This window comes from Phycodurus eques, chromosome 3 (assembly GCF_024500275.1).
Source record: "Phycodurus eques isolate BA_2022a chromosome 3, UOR_Pequ_1.1, whole genome shotgun sequence".
Lineage (NCBI taxonomy): Eukaryota > Metazoa > Chordata > Actinopteri > Syngnathiformes > Syngnathidae > Phycodurus > Phycodurus eques.
Window position 1 is genome coordinate 6,144,875 of NC_084527.1, and position 13,819 is coordinate 6,158,693.

At 37.8% G+C, this 13,819-nt stretch overlaps 2 protein-coding genes across 10 annotated transcripts; both read left to right on the top strand.

The window, feature by feature from the left end:
* Window positions 1-252: 252 nt before the first annotated feature.
* Window positions 253-2,187, top strand: LOC133399850 (arrestin domain-containing protein 3-like). Its single transcript, XM_061671795.1, has 4 exons — window positions 253-606; window positions 706-766; window positions 1,587-1,683; window positions 2,033-2,187. Exons 1-4 carry the CDS (start codon window positions 360-362, stop codon window positions 2,084-2,086), a joined length of 459 nt encoding a protein of 152 aa, XP_061527779.1. The 5' UTR covers window positions 253-359; the 3' UTR covers window positions 2,087-2,187.
* A 1,719-nt stretch (window positions 2,188-3,906) lies between these two features.
* LOC133399848 (arrestin domain-containing protein 3-like) lies at window positions 3,907-13,737 on the top strand. 9 transcript variants are annotated; one of them, XM_061671789.1, is made up of 13 exons: window positions 3,907-4,284; window positions 5,185-5,245; window positions 5,342-5,495; window positions 5,594-5,690; window positions 6,778-7,034; window positions 7,180-8,880; window positions 9,121-9,256; window positions 9,347-9,438; window positions 10,544-10,651; window positions 10,779-10,867; window positions 10,944-11,040; window positions 11,416-12,647; window positions 12,757-13,737. In XM_061671789.1, exons 1-6 carry the CDS (start codon window positions 4,041-4,043, stop codon window positions 7,420-7,422), a joined length of 1,056 nt encoding a protein of 351 aa, XP_061527773.1. In that variant the 5' UTR covers window positions 3,907-4,040; the 3' UTR covers window positions 7,423-8,880; window positions 9,121-9,256; window positions 9,347-9,438; window positions 10,544-10,651; window positions 10,779-10,867; window positions 10,944-11,040; window positions 11,416-12,647; window positions 12,757-13,737. The 9 variants fall into 9 exon arrangements, with proteins under 9 accessions (XP_061527773.1, XP_061527774.1, XP_061527772.1 ...); XM_061671790.1 differs by having other exon boundaries at window positions 11,416-12,439; XM_061671788.1 differs by having other exon boundaries at window positions 11,416-12,224; window positions 12,295-13,737.
* The last annotated feature ends 82 nt before the right edge of the window (window positions 13,738-13,819 follow it).

A 13,819-nucleotide genomic window follows, 5' to 3' on the forward strand; every position in this document is an offset into this window, starting at 1 on the left:
TGAGTTTTTATTTATTTATTTATTTTATTTTTTATTTTTTTTTTAAAGGGATGGTGCGATACACAATCAGTTTGCTACAAATCATTCTTGGAACATCAGACATATAAATGGGTAATATCTCGCGTCTCCGAAATTGGCCCTTGACTCCCAGGCCATGTTGTCCTTCGTCATTATGCATTCTTAATCTGTGACAAACAAGTAAAACAGCTTTCCGAAGATCCTCCCCACCACCTGTTCATCATAGTTGCGCTGTCACTTCAACCAAACTGATCTGTTTCTGCTTGGCTTTACCAGAGGCTTTAGTAATTTGTACTTTTTTTTTTTTTTGTCATGGAGTAATTTATATTTATTTCTGGAAAATGCCCATCAAAAATTTCTCAATTGAATATGACTCAATCAACAGCAAAAACATCTTCACAAACGGAGATACAATCACGGGAAGAATCATCGTGGAGGCCTCGAAAGAAACTTTAATCCAATCACTAACCTTCATTGGAAAAGGAAGAGCAAAGGTTTCCTGGTATGAATATTACAGCCAATATGATCATCGTTTCTACTGGTCCGATGAGGAATATTATGAGATCAAGCAATGTATTTTGAGACATGGTAATGAATTGTTTGATCCATTACTTTTTATTTACAGTGTTTTTAATGAGCTTTGATTTTTTATAAAACAGAAATTACTTATAGGTTTCACTCCTCCAGGTAAAGAATCAGTCGGCAAAGGAAGAAATGTGTTCCCCTTTTCCTTCATGGTCCCTAACAGGTATATACTGTGCTTATTCCTGTTTATATTTGTCTTTAGTTTATTTTGTTTCAAACCAGTTAAGTTACCTGTAATTGTACTTTGCAGGAAAATGCCATAGTCGTTTAAGTCATCGATTGGTGAAATTATTCATAAGCTTAAAGCAGAGCTTCGACAATCGATGAGGCTGACAAAAACCGCGAAAGTCCACTTCACATTTGTCTCCAAAGCAGACATGGATACACCTGGACTTATGGTAAGCCATTTGTAGCAGGAATTGATCGTAGTTTAAAAACCACTGAAAGTGAAAGTAAAATGTTTTATAAATTTGACATACCACAGAGAAGCGTCAAGCCTGCCACATTTGAATGAAAGAAAAAAACAATCATTTATATCAAATAAGGCTAAAACATTGTGACAAATAGAGACCTTCTCCCAGCTCTCGGGCGCCATGGGCGTGCCCACTGAATGCTCGACCATCACCTCTTAATCAAACACGTGCCTGCGGCTCACGCAATGTCTGCCCTGTGAGCGACAGGCTGAATCGTGTGCCATGTATTCAAAAAAAAAAAAAAAAAACAGGTCACTTTTCCTGAATGTCTCTGTTATGTCGACCCACGCGCGGTGCACCATTAGCTCGCAGGCTAGCGAACGTAATAAACCGTTAACTTTCCCTAAAGTGGCTCTGCTGTGTGGACCCTGGCGCACGGACAGTCTTCGCACATCTTTTCGGACACTTCAAACATTTATGAAAAATATCACGGAAATCACTTTACAGTGCCTTTAAAACTGTTTAAACGACTGACATTCATTCAAAGGATGGATTTGTTCTTTCTTACAGGAACCTCAGCATGATTGCACCAATAAAAAACTCACAGTCTTTGGTTCTGGAAGTATTGCGATGGATGTTCACACAAAAAGGATGGGATACCAACAAGGTAATCAAACCTGTGTGTGTGTGTGTGCGTGCGTGCGTGTGTGTGCCAGCATGCATATATATATATATGATCCTGAAAAAAAAAAGTAGCTCAATTTACCCCAGCCTCACTAACATCAGTTACATATCATTTTACATAGCAGATGTCGGACAACATGGGGACATATTGATAATTCCAGGAAGTTAGTGTCAAGTACTGACAATGTAGGCCAGAGACGTTTGTCCCGTTCGACCCTTCCTCGTCATTGTAGCATTGTACAACAGAAATTACCGAGTCAAGATGAAAGTTAACATCTTTTTACTTCCCCACTAGTGCAACTAAACAAACATGATCGTGTGTTCCCTTGCAGGTGAAGCTCTCCAAATCAAAGTGGCAATTAATAATCAGTCATCCCGTACCTTGAAGCCCAAATTTGTATTGTACGAAAAGCGGAGTTACTTTGCTCAAGGTAACAGGAACCTTTGCATGCAGAAAATCCTCAAGGAGAAACTTGTTATTATTGAGGCCCATAGCAAAGAGACAGTGGAGAAGGTGATGACGATCCCCAGGAATCTGCCTTCCTCCATTCTGAACTCCGCCATCATCAACCTGGAATACCGCCTGAAGGTAGGCTGAAGGTTCTATTGGACTTTAAACAAGGATATTCCATTTGACAGGGAAACTGTTCATTAAAGTCGTTGCACAAACAGAACAAAAAAGAGAAAAAAGCCTAAAACTCATGCCAGAAACTAACAATAACGATAACGTCACATAATTCTCTTCAATCAGGCCATAGTTGGGGAATATCTTGCTTCTCAGAATCTGTAGCATCGTTGTCGTTAATGCTCCTTGGTTCATGTTCCTCCGTGTTGCTGCTTTATTTTCTTGAGTGAACCTATAGGAGTCCCTAATGTGGTTGTGACAGACAACATTCAATTGTATTATCTGCATCCTCTGTATGTGTGTTTTTTGTTTTGGGGGGTGGGGGGGGGGGGTTGTTTTGTTTTTCAGATTAGACAAAGAATTTTTGAATGCCAGAAGATGGTGATTTTGAGGCTGGCACAACAGCCTTCCCCATGAATCATTCTTAGAGCTGACAATATCAAACACTCGAAGTATCTGTAAAGTAAAAGTAAATGTCTTTTAATTTTGACACACCACAGAGAAGTGTTATTACCAACCCTGCCAAAGTTGAATGATTATAAAAATCACCAAGTAAACAACTAACAGGCTTCCTGGGTTTCTCTCGGCCGGCCGGTTCGTGCACACTGTCATCTCCTTTGTTGAGAATCAAAATAACGACACCAAGCTGTTCTGTAAATTGCGGCATCCGGGGAAGATGCATTTTTGATTTTTGTGTGTATGAATAGCTATCTACTGGCTAGTTAACTGCAAGTTGTAGTAGTGGAAATTGGGCTCGTAGTAATAAATAAGTAGCTCGCAATTCGCCGGATAACCACTGATGCGAACAAAGGCGCTCAAGTTCTTATAGAGTAGGAGAGAGGACACTCATGCCGGACGCTAAAGTAGGTGCTGTTTTAGCAAGACCAAAAAATCTGGAAAACTAAAATGGTGAAAAAAGCATTTTCACCCTCTATCTCCACAATTCAGTACTACATGGTTCTCAATCTTTGCACGTTTTGACCAAATATTTTCAAACATTTACAATGTATCTAGAAATAAATGTCAGAATTCACTTTACAGTTCCTCCGTGTCACTGCAGTCTCAATCAATCAATTCAAGATCTCAACCCCAGTTGACTACCTCGCTTTATTTACTTTTTTTAAAAAACATTGTGTCATTACCCACAGAGGTTGAAAAAGCAACAAGCCTATTTTGACAAAATAAGGACAAAGTACAGATAACGGTGTTCAAACATGGGTCGTAAAATTAAATAACAAAATATTTATACTTCCCACCGCTGAGTTGAAGCCAACATGCTACTTATATAATAACATACAGTATTATATCATATTTATCGCTTCTGAGTGCGACACAACAAAGTGGAACATGCTATTTAAATATAATTAACATGGCTTTGTCCTGCTTGGTTCCCATTTAAAATAAAGAAATAAAAAACTTCACTGATATTTGATGTGATCCACATTATTTTACAGGAGACGAAACATGACTTGCATACCCAAAACAAATGTGTGAATTGGATGTGATGAAATTTGCTTGATGTAGTCATTACAGTGTATTCCGGTTGTGACAGACAAGAAAAACAGGTTTCCTCAGATCCACCCCGCCACCTGTTCGTCATAGTAGTTCTGTCAGTTCAACTCAACAGTCTGTTTCTGCTTGGATTTATCATAGGCTCTCGAAATTAGTTCCTGTATTTTTTTTGTAATATTGCAATTTGTATTTATTTCTGGGAAATGACCATCACAAATTTCTCAATTGACTATGAATCCATCAACAGCCAAAACATCTTCACAAACGGAGATACAATCAATGGAAGAATCATTGTGGAGGTCTCGAAAGAAACTTCAATCCAATCGCTAACCTTCATCGGAAAAGGAAGTGCAAGGGTTCGCTGGCATGAACGTCATGGGAAACATGATCGTTTCTACTGGTCTAATGAGGAATATTATGAGATCAAGCAACATATCTTGAAAGCCGGTAATGTATTGCTCTACCCATTATTTTTAGGCTTTACACGATCAGGATTTTTGGGGCCGATCCCGAATCAGCTAGTTTAAAACAAAACGATAACCGATCGCCGATCCGATCATATGATGGAGCAAATTTTCTATTGAAATGACTTGTTCATTTACTGTATATACGTGGGTACTGAATACTGAGTATCTTCAAAAATATTCTCTAGTCAGGTCATGTATTCTAATCAGTCAAGCCAACATCACAACATGACAGAAATAATGGGTGTTAATTTACTGTAAATAAATCATTGTAATTAAATTACTTCACACACACCGAAACATTAGCGCATTATTCAACAGAACGGCAGCAACCGTTAGTGCTAGCACTAGCTTGCTAGGCTACATAACGTTTTGTTGCCTACTTGCGAGCCGTATCGTATTAAAAGTACGTGAACATACCTCAAGCAATACTTGAACGAATGTCTTCTCCCGAGCACCAATCACCACCGCCACACGTTTTCCCCCATTTTGTTCTTTTTTTGACCAACACAATACACGGGCGATCCATTGTTGTTGTCGTGGCCGAGTATAATTAGTAAAGAGTGTATCCGGTCACGTTTGATTTATCAAAGCCCAGTGATCGTAAGTGACGTCAACATACACGCGACAAGGCTAAAGATAAACTCGCTTTTGGATTCAAATATACTGTATACGACGGCGACGCGGAGTAAATGTCTTTTGCGGTGCCGGTCAATGACGTCATTGATCAGATTAAAGCCAATCTGCCGATCGTCATAAAATACTAATAATACTGATCAAGCCGATCAGATCGGTGTAATGTCTAATTGTTTTATTAGACAATGTTACTAATGAGCTTTTATTATTACAAAGCACAAATTACTCGAACGTTTCACTCCTCTAGACACTGAATTTATTGCCAAAGGAAGACATGTGTTCCCCTTTTCCTTCATGGTCCCTAACAGGTACAGTATATACTGGGGTTATTTCTATTTCTGTTATTCTTTAGCTTATTTGCTTTCATGTCAATTAAATTAAACTTGAAAAAATGTACTTTGCAGGAAAATGCCATCATCGTTCAAGTCAACGATTGGTAGAATTGTTCATAAGGTTAAAGCGGAGCTTAAACAATCGATGAAATTGAAATTGACCAAAAAAGCGAAAGCCCACTTCACATTTGTCTCCAAAGCAGACATGGATATACCTGGACTTATGGTGAGACATTTTCAACAAATTGATTTTAGTTTAAAACTGTTTAAATAATTTTAATATAGTGCACATTATTCTAGAGATGCATCTGTTCTGTCTTTCAGGAACCTCAGCATGATTGCACCGATAAAAAAATTTCAGTCTTTGGTTCCGGAACCATTGCAATGGATGCGTACACAAAGAAAATGGGTTACAAACCAGGTAAGCGTATGGGTCATTTTCTAATCATTTCATTAATAACGGTAAAGTCATGGCCCACTGAGTCAATCCATCAAAAGGTCATAATTGTTTCACAGAAAAAAAATCTAATAAATATTTTTCAAACTTTTAATGCCAAAATTTCTTGACCGTTATGTGTCCAAAATGATGTCTGATGGTTTACAACATGTTTTCTGAAGATGCTAATTCAATTTTGGGCTATACAGTGTAGGATTTTTCTTGGGGATGTAACAATATTCACGATACCGCAATATTGCGAAATTAAAAGTGCCTCGATATCATCGTGGTTGTGTCTCGGTATAAAAATAATGAGCCGTTGTGTGTAAAATTGTGTTTTAGTTTTAGGCTGGCTATACGCTGGCACACCACTTAGCTAGGCTGCTACAACCGGACGATGAAACACGGACAGAAACTACTAAACCTTATTGAGAAGCACTCGGCAAGAGTCAAGAAGAAGAAGCGCAAGAAAAAGAGGTTTGTCGATTCTCCTGCTTTCGCCTCTTTGCCCCACCTCTACCATGAACCTTCCTGCAATACCGTGAGTTTTCACGCAATACCGTGAGCTTTGCCCACGATAACGCAATAATTAATACCGTGATAAAACCGAACTGTGAGCTATAGATATCGTTACATCCCCAATTTTTCTCCTATTGCTATGCTATTGTGTCCTCAGGGTTCCATTTTTTTGGTTCTTTTACAAATGCTCTTTCTATGTCACTCAAGCTGTCTTTCCCATTAATGCCACCAGAGGGAGACTCATGTTGCTGCAATACACCAGAGGGGTCTGTGAGGTGAAGTTCCAGGATGAGGCAGCCGTTTTGTATTCACAAAATAGCAGACAGCAAAATAAATGGTTATTTCTGAGATATGAATGAATATGTATGAAGTTCTCAAAATGTCAGAAATATTGCATGTTTTTACCGTTATTACCATTGTATAGCGACAAGAGCGCGATGGCTTTTATGAGTAGTTTATGTACAACGGAAATGAGCTATTCAAGTTGACAGTTGTCATCCATGTACTTCCCCACTCGCGCAACTTACACACGTGATTTTGCGTTCCTTTGCAGGTGAAGACCTCCAAGTCAAAGTTGAAATTCATAACCACGCGTCCCGTGACTTGAAGCCCAAATTTGTATTGTACGAAAAGCAGAGTTTCTTTGCTCAAGGTCGCAGGAGACTTCACACACAGGATATCGTTAAGGACAAACTTGACACTGTTGATGCCCGTAGCAAAGAGACAGTGGAGAAAAGGATTCGAATCCCAACAAATCTGCCTCCCTCCATTCTGAACTCAGCCATCATCAAGCTGGAATACAGGCTGAAGGTAGACTGCAGGTTCTATTTTACTTAACAAGGTTATACCATTTGATACAGGAACTGGTAATGAAAATAGTCGCACAAACCGAACAAAAAAAGGAGAAGAAATGCAAACTCTCGTGTCAGTAACTAACAAAGTGCAATTTTCACAGATCTTTCTGGATGTCAAATATGCAATAGACCCGAAAATCAAACTTCCGATAGTTGTCCTACCTGCGTTTGAGTTTCCTGCAAGAAACCAACCTCCAGGTCCGGTTGTCTATGGATTTGAGGACTTTGGGAACAAAAAGCAACAGAGCTGGAGCGAAGCAACCCAACCTATGGACCTCCCTCCACCATATGAAGCACATGATGTGTATCCCAGCTTTAGTCGTTCTGAGAAATATGGAAGTTGATCATAAATCTTTCAAATAAATTGGACCCAGAACGGTGCCAAAACAACACAACAAATACATCAAAGTAAAAAAAAATTTGATTATCTTTTTTGGGTGGTGAAAATTACCATCGAACGAAATTATTTTCATTTATTATAATGCTAAATCTGTATTAAAGGAGAACTAAACCATTTTTTCCAAGCACTTGTAAAAACACCCAGATTAATATTGCAATAATGGAATAAATCAGAATCAAAATCTCAAATTGGAGTTACAGATATCTACAATTCCCTTGCAGATATCCGTAATTCCCTAGCGAATATTGACGGCTGAATAGCAATCTGCAACTAGACTGTACAATTCCTGGTTTAGACGAATCACAATTGTCTTCCACATATTTTGATTGAAATTGCTTCAAAATGTGGCCAATGACTGGTCAGGAAGTTGCTGTTGTTGTTGTTCTCTATAATGTTAATTCCGGATAGTCAAACTTACCTTTTAAATGTTAAATGCTAAATCTTCACAATTGAGCACGCTTTCAGCAACTATCTTCAACCATGTGTAATGTATTTAGAAACAATTCTCTGAATTGACGTTACAGGAACTTTACAGGTAATTTGAGCAAATGTGTTATTTCGGAAGTCTGTATCAAACTGATAGCGCTTTGTATTAATTAGTACTAAAGAAGTAGCTCTCAATTTCTGGCCGGTGACCGCTGGTGTAAAGCATGGGCAGAGAAACAGAAAGTCAGTGTCTATAATTGACGAAATAAGCCCGATACATTTGATCAGTTGATCAATAGCGTGCATTTTCAAAAAGGTTTGGTGGCTTGTGTCTTAGCATGTTAGCTCCCATCTAGTTAGCCCCCAGCTCGTTAGCGCTTTGCTAGTCAGTCAGTCCTCCGCGTCCTCACGCTCGCTGTTCTTTTGTTTGTGTGTGCGTGTGTGTTATACTTTTAAAATAAACTGTCATAATGTACTACATAACAGCTGTGCTTTTGTATTAGTTTTTGTTTGTTTGCTTTTTGTTTCCAAACGATAGTATGATCCATGAATTTTGCCAAGCAACAAGCGCAAACCTGTCATGTGAGCAACCTGTTCAATTCTGTTTATTTGCAGTCTTGCTGCACCCATGAACTAGCTAAAATGACTATTTCATAGTCGTAAAATATTAAAATGGATGAATGAGTTCCAGAAACCCACAACAAATCTGACTTAACATCGTCATGTTACAATTTCTATTTCAAGCGAGCTAATGAGTAACTAATGCTGTATACTAAAATGACACATGCATGTTAATTAGTGAGCTCAAATGGGGGAGGAAAAAAAAGTATCCCACTGACAAAAGTATGTAACTACAGGAGAAGGAACATCCACAGTACAAAACTACAGTACGGTATTTGATTTCAAAGTAACCCAACCCTAATTTTACAGCTTTTCTAATTTGACAAAGATGGTTTGTGCATGATTGTGAAAACAGGTAAAGTATCTTAAGACGCCTCAAGATTTTGGTAACACTGCCATGATTTCAGGATAATTAAACCCTAGTTTTAGGGTGTGCTGATATTTTTGACTTTAGTAACCATTTTTCAGGTCCCCAAGTTATTGGCGGAGGACGACATGAGTTTCCTTTTTCCTTCAAGATTCTTCGATTTTGTTTTTTTCTTTCATTTTATTTTTTTTAAATTATTATTATTTTTTTAATATTTGTTCTTGACAGAGAAATGACATCTTCCTCATTTGGGGCTCATCATAATTTAAAGGCAAAACTCAAACAACCAAGGAAGACCAAAAGAAGGGCTGACACCGAATTCATATTCCTTCAAAAAGAAGGCATGGATATCTCTGCACTTATGGTGAGACTTCACTTTTTATTCATACAAATCAATATATGGTGTATTAGCAGAAGACCACACTTATTCAAAAAGGAGGCTTTGGTGTTTCAGGAACCTCAGCATGATCGCGTCCAGAAAAATATCAAGCTCTCTGGAACAGTAACAATGGATGTTTACACAGAAGAAAACGGTGTACAAACCAGGTACTTATTGTTAACCACTTTACACATGTACACACATGCACACGCACACACAAACAAAGTTTAACAAATTTATTCGACCACCTCTGCCTTAAATTGACAGTATCGGTAATTATACAAACATCATTTATGTGTTCCTGTTAGTTTAGCATTAATACACCAGTATACCGTATAAGTTCTAAACGGAATTATATATTTTTTATCCCGATAAAATATCATTAAGTGCACTGTTTAGAATTAAACAGAAAAGCATATTTTATATATTATTATATATTATATATATTATTATTCTGAAAGAACCCCAGTGATTTGTTACTGCAGTCAGTGACTGCTTTTGGGTCCGACTTCTGCCTCAAATGTCAAGGCCTACTCTCTTTGGTAAATGACAATGAAATAAATTTTAATTCAATATGGTGGCATCAAAAGCCAACATACCTTCATAAATAGCAATACTGTCAGTGTAAGACTCATCATGGATCTGTTATAAACATAATTCCTTTTTATGAAGGATTTTTTTAATCATAAAAAAGACATGGTGTCTTCATAGAAGAGCATATGGTAATTTAATCATTTTGATCAAATTGAAACATGCAGTATTCTTTACATTCCTCATAATCTTATGTCCACTGATGACGTCAATACTAACACTAATACTCTTATCAATCAAAAACAGGAATGAGAAGTTACAGGGTACCTTCGTGCAAATCATTTTGTTGGACTTCTAAACTCTCAATGTAATGTAAACGTGCTGTACATTTCTTCAGATGAATGCCATATAACTTCCTGATTATCACGTTGTTCATTCTCAGATTTACTGTCATTTCGTATTGTAAATCCTTTTTTGTATGAGTTTTCCAAATGGACAAAGTGCCAGTCATGGAAGTTTCCATTTTGAACAAGCAAAGTTGATGGAATTTTACTGGTACAACTTGAAACTTGTTATATGACTTTGGACTAATTGTGACTCCACCTTTCACAATACTTTCCATTGTAAGTGTAGTTGAAAATTATCTGGTTCCTTATCTTCCCTTTGAATTCCATTGCACATGATGTTGTATGACAGCATTTATGTCATTCTCGAGCACTGCACAGCTTCATATTGTTTTAGCTTCACAAATGGAACCAGCTTCAGAGGAAGAACCACTGTGAATTTTTGGAAAAACCTACCCATCTAAGGAGATAATTTATATCATCAAAGAAGACATAATGAACACGGGTAATGCATCTTTATCTACATTTTAAAATTATAATTTTTTTTTAACATTGTTCCTACTTTGGTGTCTTTAGGATGAGATTTTTAGGGCACACAAATATACATGACTTATCAGTAATAATTTTTTCAGCTCCGGATATGAAACAACCAATGACTTTAGAAGGAATGTTTGAAACTGACTTCGCATTGTATCCAAAACAAGGCATGGCTCCACTTACGGTAACAATTTGCAATTAAACAAATCAAGAGGTCTTGGTAGGAGAACAGTGATTTCAAAGAAAAATTTGTTTTTCAGGAACCTCAGCATGCTCAGATCCAGAAACATGTCAAACGCTTTGGCTCCGGATCGGTAACAATGGATGTTTTCACCGACAAGATGGCCTACAAACCAGGTAATGTGTAGTGTACTCATTAGCATTACATTGGTTGGAATGGCTTCATAGTCGTTCGTCTGCCGAGAGGGACAATTTACTTTGGATCACATTGTTGTGTTTGTAATCCAACAGTTTCAACGTGACCCAAAAAGGGCCTCTTTCAAAGCTGTGTTTACTTTTTGAGATTTTTCCAACAGAAGCAATGTCATTAAAAAGATTAACAATTTCCACTGAGCTGACCTAATTATTGAATTGCTCTTGTGTTGCATATTGTTATTTACAATTGAGGGATGCCTAGAGGGATACATTTCTATACAATTTCTAATTCTTTTAGTTTTAATTCTAGCTCTTTGACAAGCAACGAGTTGTCTAATTTCCTTTTTCTACTTACAGGTACATGACAATGCATTTGTGAGCATCATAAACTTCACACATTCTGGGCTCATAAACAAATAATTTTTTTGGCCGTGTAGGTGAGGGTCTCCAAGTCAGAGTTAAAATCAACAACCGATCAGTTTGTGCAGTGACGCCCAAGTACATATTGTACAGAAAGCAAAGTCGGATTTTCCCAGGTGGGAGGACAATTGGCGTGTTTCCGATCCTCAAGAGAAATGCCAAGCCTGTTCACGCCCACAGCAACGAGACTATCACCACTGTGATCACCATCCCAAGAGGGATACCTCCCACCATTTCAATTGAGTCACCCATTGAAATTCAGTACAACTTGAAGGTAAACTAGACTGACATTATGTCATTATAAATGACATTATAAATGACATCATAAATTCTGTGAGCCTGTTTTTATGGTTAGAGAAGTGGTGTTTTTAAATGGGAAAAAAAAGGTGTGCCACCAACGACAAGTAGTTTTGACCATGCTTTCCTTAATCTGAACAGTGGCATGGTCACTTGTTACCGGGCAAACTCCATCCTGCTGCATTCCTATTGGATGATTAAAAATTGCTGTGTGCCAGACAAGCCAACGACGCTGTTTGACTGAGCCAGCAAGAAAGTCAGGCACACACACGCAAACACTTTCCTCCCAAACAGCACTGTAAGGATTATGAGAGAATTTATTTTCACGCTTTTGAATTGAAATCGACAATTTGACGAACAGATATCTGACATCTGCGCTCATGAAGATGTTGGACCCACACGAAGAGCGTCACAGAACAGCTGCTGGACCCTTGACAGTTTCCCTACAGGTCAGTGGATGATGTGGTCAGTGTGGAGTTACCCTTCCTCTTGGGATTTACACCAGGATCCTTTTCTTAGACTGCGCTCTACGCCATCATCCCAGAACTCTTCTTCTCCTAGCATCTCCTACTCAGCGTTTCTGCTGTCACTGGCAGTGGGTTCATTGCTTCCTGACAGGCAGCACACAGCAAGGGAGACTCGGGCAAACCACCTCATCCACATGGTGATGAGTCTGCATATCAATGCATGCATGTGGAACGGCTAGCTAGCACAACCTGGAGTTGAACACGCTTAACAATGTAGCGTTTCAAGTTCCTGGGAACTAGAATCTCTCAGGACCTGAAATGGAAGTCGATCATCAACCCCCACGAATCTGGAAATGGGAGCTTGTTAAAACCTTTTCATCGAAATGTGTATATGTCAAAGCAAAAGTAATTGGAATAGTTTTCTTTTTTTTCATGACTCAATCTCACCATGTTTGCACATTATGTATGAAAAAAAAACATTTCAACTTATTATCTTTTTGTTGTATTTCTTCAGGTCTGGCTGGATATGACTGGCTCAAACTTCACATACCTCACACTGCCAATACTTATCTTATCCAACAGTTTACATTCTGCCAAACAACGAACCCAACAACAACAATTGCCAGATGATTTCACTTTGGAAGTTGCTGTTTTTCCAAAACCAAACCAGCAAATGCCGAAGGCTGGAAAACGATCACCAAAACCCCGGTCTATGGACTACCCTCCTAACTACTAAAATAATGCAAAAGGGAAGCCATTGCTCTTTGTTGCTTAACCTTTGCATGGGATTCACATAATGGCAAGAAATTGCATCCAAGCATCTTGTATATAAGCCCTTTCAAACTTGCACGTAGGTGGCAATTGTTAGTAGCCGATTCAATTCTGTGTATATCCAAGCAAACAAATGGCAACACGATAGATGTATGTCGATATGTGCACTATATTTATATATTTACATATTTATATATATATATATATATATATATATTTATTTATACTAGTGTGTACAACCTAGAGCAATGATTCTCAAAGTGTGGTACGAGTAGAGGTACCAGTACGTGGAAGAATCACTGTCCAAGTACGAGTTCAGTTTAACTTTTAAATTGAATATTTTTGCATTTCATCTGTGAGAATTGTTTTGTTTTGTTTTTAAACCTTTATTTGGGTACATTTTTATTTAACGTTTGACTTTCATGAAATAGATTTTAATTGAAACATTATTTAAGAGCATTTTTTTTATTTTCCTAAATTTAAGTGTGGTGTATAATTTTTATGAATAAGACCGCGGTGTTGTTTTTGATGAATGCACATTCTACTCCACTGTATTTGAATGTTAGTTATGATGGTGATACTTCGAGAGCGATGTATTGTTTTAGGTCGTAAAAAAAAAAAGTTTGGCCACCACTGACCTTGACAAATGGTACTTACAGCTACAAAATGTGTTGGACATGCTGAAATAAATAAAATCTGATTATTCATCCTTTTTTAAACTGTACTTGTATTTTTATTTTTTCAAATTTAGGGGTGATAATCCATTTTACAAGTATGCGCTGAAGAATATACATCCGTCAGTATTC

Excerpts from the sequence above, each read along its gene's own strand:
- LOC133399850 (XM_061671795.1), top strand. The coding sequence starts at position 360 with ATGCCCATCAAAAATTTCTCAATTGAATATGACTCAATCAACAGCAAA. Across the intron at positions 767-1,586 it reads TCCTTCATGGTCCCTAACAG|GAACCTCAGCATGATTGCAC; the intron begins GTATATACTGTG and ends TCTTTCTTACAG. Across the intron at positions 1,684-2,032 it reads AAGGATGGGATACCAACAAG|GTGAAGCTCTCCAAATCAAA; the intron begins GTAATCAAACCT and ends GTTCCCTTGCAG.
- LOC133399848 (XM_061671785.1), top strand. The coding sequence starts at position 4,041 with ATGACCATCACAAATTTCTCAATTGACTATGAATCCATCAACAGCCAA. Across the intron at positions 4,285-5,184 it reads GCAACATATCTTGAAAGCCG|ACACTGAATTTATTGCCAAA; the intron begins GTAATGTATTGC and ends TCACTCCTCTAG. Across the intron at positions 5,246-5,341 it reads TCCTTCATGGTCCCTAACAG|GAAAATGCCATCATCGTTCA; the intron begins GTACAGTATATA and ends TGTACTTTGCAG.